Source organism: Anabrus simplex, chromosome 1 (assembly GCF_040414725.1).
Source record: "Anabrus simplex isolate iqAnaSimp1 chromosome 1, ASM4041472v1, whole genome shotgun sequence".
Taxonomy (NCBI): Eukaryota; Metazoa; Arthropoda; class Insecta; order Orthoptera; family Tettigoniidae; genus Anabrus; species Anabrus simplex.
In genome coordinates this window covers 645,309,459-645,315,458 of record NC_090265.1, presented here as the reverse complement: position 1 = coordinate 645,315,458, position 6,000 = coordinate 645,309,459, and the positions used below count along the sequence as shown (strand labels likewise).

Here is a 6,000-nt window from a genome sequence, read left to right as displayed (position 1 = left end):
TTTCTAGCCTTAATCACCGCGTAGTATGGCTTATCCTCTGTGTCACCAGGCCTTCTGCCCCATTGCGTTTTATGATAAGTCGAGTCATGAGATCGCTTGAGGTGTTCAGCATCCCATTTAGTTTTGTTCTTGGACTTTTGATTATCCTTTTGTGTTCCCTTTTCTTGGCCGTCTAGTATGAGCTTCGGCTCCTGTTTTTCTAGATCCTTCAATCTGTATTTTGAGTGTGACTCCCCTATTTAGTAACAGCAGCAAGTGTCACGTGATGTAAGAGTTAAGTGAGCTCTAAGTGTAATATCAGAGGTACCTAATGTGAATTCTTGGCTCGTTCAGCCATAGAAAATTGGAAATGTAGTTCTGTGTTCGAGACGCTCTGATACGTAATTATTTGAAACCAAGGGTTTGGTTTCCCTCTTATTGTGACTTTGTTTTGGAAGCTCTAACTTCTTTCTCTATATTTAAACGAAGTTTAAGCTTCAATTACTCCTCTGAAGTGGTCTGGTCTCAAGTCTCATTTTGACTTAAAAGTCATAAGTTGTAAAATGGGAGCTTCCTCTCCCCGGTTAAGACTTATGATATTGTAAATATCCTACTTGTTCAAGTTATGTTATTATTATTTGTTGTTGTTCAGAAAAGATAACAAAAGAATAAAAGATAGCTTTGAAAATACATTTTAAATTTAAAATGTTCTTGGTGTGGATATGTCCAGTGTCTTAGCCCTGCTGCTTCTTCCCCTCTCCTGCCACCTGGTGGTAACAAGAATAATAACTCACATAATGGGGTATTTTCTAAGTTTGTAAAGTATGGGGCATGAGATAGTATAAGAAAATTATCCCATAAGTACTTGTCTAAAGATATCTTGTAGAAAGGCAATAAAATTAAGAAGTTGCTAGGAATGATGAGGGCTTGGGTTTGATTTTAGTGCAACAGTATTTACAGTTTTCTGTTTACAGGTATTTTTTGCTCATGCATTTTTTTAAAGGATTACTTCGAAATTCTAAAAAGTTCAGTCATTTATTTCAATGTAACTGTACATTAACATTTATATACATATAAAGAATTCTATTATATATTTCCCAATCTCTCAAATCTCTCAAACATCAACTTTCAAATATACTTATCATAAAGAGTAATTGTGAAACAGTAAATATTTCTTCAGTCCATATTGATAATACATCAATAAACACATTCAATGTACACTCATTTATGTACATAATTTAGAAAAAAAAGTAAATCAGTCATTCACTACCAACATCACAGCCTGAATTATCAGTATCTTTTCTTCACAAAACAAGATAACTTTAAAGCCTACCCAATATCATTACAACAGCCTCAATGATCGCGATTTACTAGTTACATCTTATAAAAACAGTACCGGTAAGCAAATAAGTTACTAATAGATCCAGCTAGATATAGTTCCAAAGCTGCTCTATGAACACAATTTTCAACACATGGTATGAATTTCAACACTTTCTATTATCTGCATGAATGATTATAATTTTTCTTCAACACCAGCCAGGGTAAGTAAAAGACAGATAGAAAATCAAGCCATACACTGGTTTTATCTGTTGTTTCTTAAGTAACATACTTGATTTGATTTGATGAAATACTGTATGGTGACATTCTTTAAACATTTAAGAAGTACTATTATCTGCACACTTTATCTTGGTGCATTTACACCCTAGTGCTGAATCGGTCGACCTTGGCGATCTTCGAGATTCGTACTGGCAACCTTTGAAACACAAGCTATGAATCGCTTAAGCATCGTTGTGCGACATCTGGCGTACACTTTACGTACTAGTACTGTTGTTGTTTACACAACAAAGCCAAAGTATAGAATTTATGCTAGGAACAAGATTTGCATCGAGAAATGTTTTATAATGTTATATAATGTGTATGTGACATAGTTGTTGGCTTAAGATGATAACGGTTTAGAAATTTCATATCGATCGATCATATTCTTGATTCAATTCAGATTTCATTTTCATTCTGTTGTCAGCACCAGGCAGCACTATCAATACCGGGACAGCTCCCTCCTTACTCCTCACCCCCGTACACAAATGCACCAAGATAAAGTGTGCGGATAATACCAGACTTGGGATGTATTTAGGGACAGCAAAATAAATACTATTTCAAGTTTGGTAATGAAAGGAAATGGCAATAAATTAAGAGCACAATATTGCAGAAATAAGAAACTTATGGGATGCAAGTAAAATGTAACTTGATATAGGAAAAATTAAGTACATTTGGATTGTTTCAAATCAATCTGATGCAGATATAAAATGTGCAAAAAACTTGGCAACAGACTAGCGACTCCATTCAGTCAGCTATTACACAATTCAACCGGCCAGAAAGACTGAAGAGGTTTTGAACTTAAATCTTCTGGTTGATTAAGAACTGATTAACATTATAACTAACATTTCATTACGTATAGCCCTAATATACCATGTGTAAAATATGGTTTATAATTAATAATAATAATAATAGCAACAACACCAATAAGAGCAGAATATCAAAATAAATAAATAAATAAATACAGTAATATCAATTCACAGAATTATACTGATTTCATTACAATCTCTTAATGGTAAATAAGCTAGCCTTTTCAACTAATCTTAACTCTGAGGAAAATAATACTACTTTTATTATTCTCAAATCTCAAAATGAACATAAATTGCCTTCATTTTGTATTCCTTTTCAACTTAAAGCTGTATTTCTGAATACTTCGACAACATTTTAGTAGGTCTCTTTGATCATCCTTAGCTAGATATTCCACAAATTGCTGATGTCTTTTTTTTAAATTCATAATTATGCCTTCACTGAGTTCATGCTTAATTTATTATGCTTGTCAGATCACAGATTGGAAATCAGAGAGAATATGCAGTCAGTATAAGCACTGCTAACTGGTAGGCTTAAAGACATTATATTTGACAGCATTTCAAGAAGATAAGGAGAGAGTTTTGAAATATTTTCACCCATATTTGATCTAATGAATCATTACAACAATAATCATCAAATTTATGCAAAACTTTATTCAAAACAGTAATTTTATCAAAAAGACTGTCTTCATGTATATTAACCCAACAAGAAGTTTTAGGTTCAATAATTTAGTTGCATGAAATTGACCATTTTTCTTTGATATTTATTACTGTGAAGACTTTGAAAGATGTTGAAAGTTTCTACTTGCAGAAATTGTAGCTGAGCCTAGAGCCCATAGATGAGAACTCGTGGTCAAATTCTAAAAGTTGGTGGCCCTACATATAGTTGAAAACACTCCAATTTATTTACCACGCAGAAAAGAGTAATGAAGTCAACACAAATCTGTGCAATTCTATTATCACAACGTAATGGACATTAACATTCAAGATAATAACACTGTATGGTCTTGACTGCTGAAATATTAAGTCTTTTGAGTTGACGTCACCAAGACTACTTGCACATCAATTGTTATGTTCCATTCCCGTTAACAGGCCATACTACTGTAGCTGCCTACAGTCAGCACTCCTAGCTGCAAACCTAGACAGTTGTGAGGAATTTTTGCATGAAAATTTTTATGTTACTTTGACAGTAAACACAGGAATTTTTATGATGGTAATAAATACCCATATCTACTCCATCCTCTTAAACAAATGTACTATATGTTCTGGTGAAGAAACTTATAATGGGCATTCTCCTTCCAAAGATCTACTAATTAATGACTTTTGAAAATGTTATGCTAAAATATAGCAGTAAATTATACATTCTGTATACCAAGTTAACGGTGAAATGCAGCCATACATTATATGTTAAGTAATATGAATGAAAATGAGCACGAATTACAGGTGGATGTTTTTTAAGCCATGTAAAATATTGCAAAATGATGGAACAAAATAAATATATCCTCAGCTAATTCTTAACGGTCACATTGTTATGCTCCTTTAAACTACAATCACCATCAGAAATGGATGTTGTTGTTGTCATCGTTGTTGTTGTTGTTGTTGTTTGAGAATAGTACACTATCTGCTCTCATTTGAATGAACACCTTTTTCTGTTTTAACAAAACAAACAAAAAATGCTACTTCCTGCAGAGAACGATCAGTCTTTACACTGTAATTACCCTTCTTTACACAAGAAAGAAATCAATACAATTGATTCAACATTTCATATATCTATATACATTTAACAAATACATTAAAAGCAACTCAATACTGATGAACATTTAACAAAGATAAATGCTTTGGTACATATTTCCAACATTACATAAATAGATTCCATTTTATGTAAATAGCAGTATGCATTAAGGCTATTAGTAATATCAAATGGACAGCTTCAATGTTACCCTGCAAACTGCATTTGTTATGTTACATACTACAGTTTCTCCTCGAGGTGGGAATACGTATCCCACATTAGTTCCTTTCAGATGCACACACTGACCACTTAATAGGGTAAAAACCATTTGGTTCACTTTTCCACGGTACATTAGACGAACACGGATTGATTTGTAGCTGTCGGGGCTGTGCCCTTACATGATTAGCGTACTGGAAATTAACAGAAATTGTTACTGGATGCAAAACCATTGACGTATTGTAATTTTCTGCATCGTGTCCTAAGTCTGCAAGATAAGGTCCAAGCATATCTGCATCTAAAGTTAAAGGAATATAAAATGAACCTTTCGAATGAAGTGCAAATATTGGAATACCAAAACTCGGACTGGAAAGGGGTTTATGTGGTGAGAGTGGTGCCAGAGCAGCTGTATCAGGAGAAGGGGATCTTGCTTGAGGAAATTTAGGAACAGGTGAGGGTGGACAGGAGGAGACTGAACATGTTTCACTGTCACGGTGCCTGGTCATTTCTGGCGGTTGTATTGAAAGAGTCAACAGATTGTTTCCAGCAGCAACATCCTCATTTGTCTCTGAAGTATATCGACGCCGTTTAGCGCTGACATAATGACTATCTGACATGTCCTGACAGTTTACAGAGGCTGTATGTTCTCTTCTGTCTTCAAAATGGTGTTCTGCAGTAAAACGCTGCTTAATATTGTTCTTGAACTTATACAAGGAAGCAGCCGAACTTCCATTAACTGGCAAGTGATCAGACATTCCTGTTGCTGAGTGTCCAATCATGTGTTGTAGTCCTGGTGATACTGCAGGATGAACGTTTGGATGTGCAGAGTGCTGGGAATTACCAGTGATCGAAGCATTACTTGCAAATGAGTGACTGGTTAAATTTGTCGTAGTCAGCATTTCACGGAGCTGGCTGGGTGCCGACAGTGGTGTTAATCCTTCTTCATAACCGTTGTCTTCACTTATCAAAGCTTGAGGAGGCAGTTTTGGAACTGATTGCATCACAGGTGGTATTCTACAATTTACTCCAGAGTCCTTATTTTCTGTTCTACTGGAATCACTGCACGATCCTGACCCCGATCCTGGTGAAGAACTAGATCCCAGTCCAGAACTACCCAGAGGAATGGTATTTCCATGATGAGAATAGCTGCCGCTCCCTGTGCTGCCCGACGATGTACTAGTGGTTTCTCCAAGATGTGTGCGTGGAAAGTTCAGACGATCTCCTAAAAGAAAATCATATTCTTGTTATTTTGAACAGTGTAGTACATAACAGCAGATTTAAAAAATTGAAGTCCAGTTATTCACTAGCATAGTCTAATAAAATGCTACACAATGCAACTCAAGGTTTCAGTCACAGCAAAAGGGAAAACTTAGGAAGAGATATTATGGTTACAATGGTGTTACCCATGAAAAACAAATTAATGTTCAAGAAATTTGATACCGTACTGTGATTTAGTGAAAACCACAAAAGTCTCACACCAACTGAATATTATCTATGTTATCATCACAACAGGAAGAGAAATATCAGCAAATATAACAAACTGAGGAAATTTTTGGGACAACAAAAAGGAACCCTGGTCTACCAATAAATATCATAAAATATTTCATTAGAATGAGTGACAGATTTTAGGATGAAGCAGAGGAGCCCAGAGCTTCCTACAAATACCATAAAATATTA

The 6,000-nt window shown here is 35.0% G+C and overlaps 1 protein-coding gene across 2 annotated transcripts in view; it reads right to left on the bottom strand.

The window, feature by feature from the left end:
- Positions 1 to 998: 998 nt before the first annotated feature.
- cwo (transcription factor cwo) overlaps positions 999 to 6,000 on the bottom strand; it is a 235,221-nt gene continuing 230,219 nt past the window's right edge. For both annotated transcript variants that reach the window (XM_067145109.2, XM_067145117.2), the window contains one exon: positions 999 to 5,545. In XM_067145109.2, coding sequence (XP_067001210.2) covers positions 4,386 to 5,545 — 1,160 coding nt within the window. In that variant the 3' untranslated portion in view covers positions 999 to 4,385. The remainder of the gene's footprint in view (positions 5,546 to 6,000) is intronic.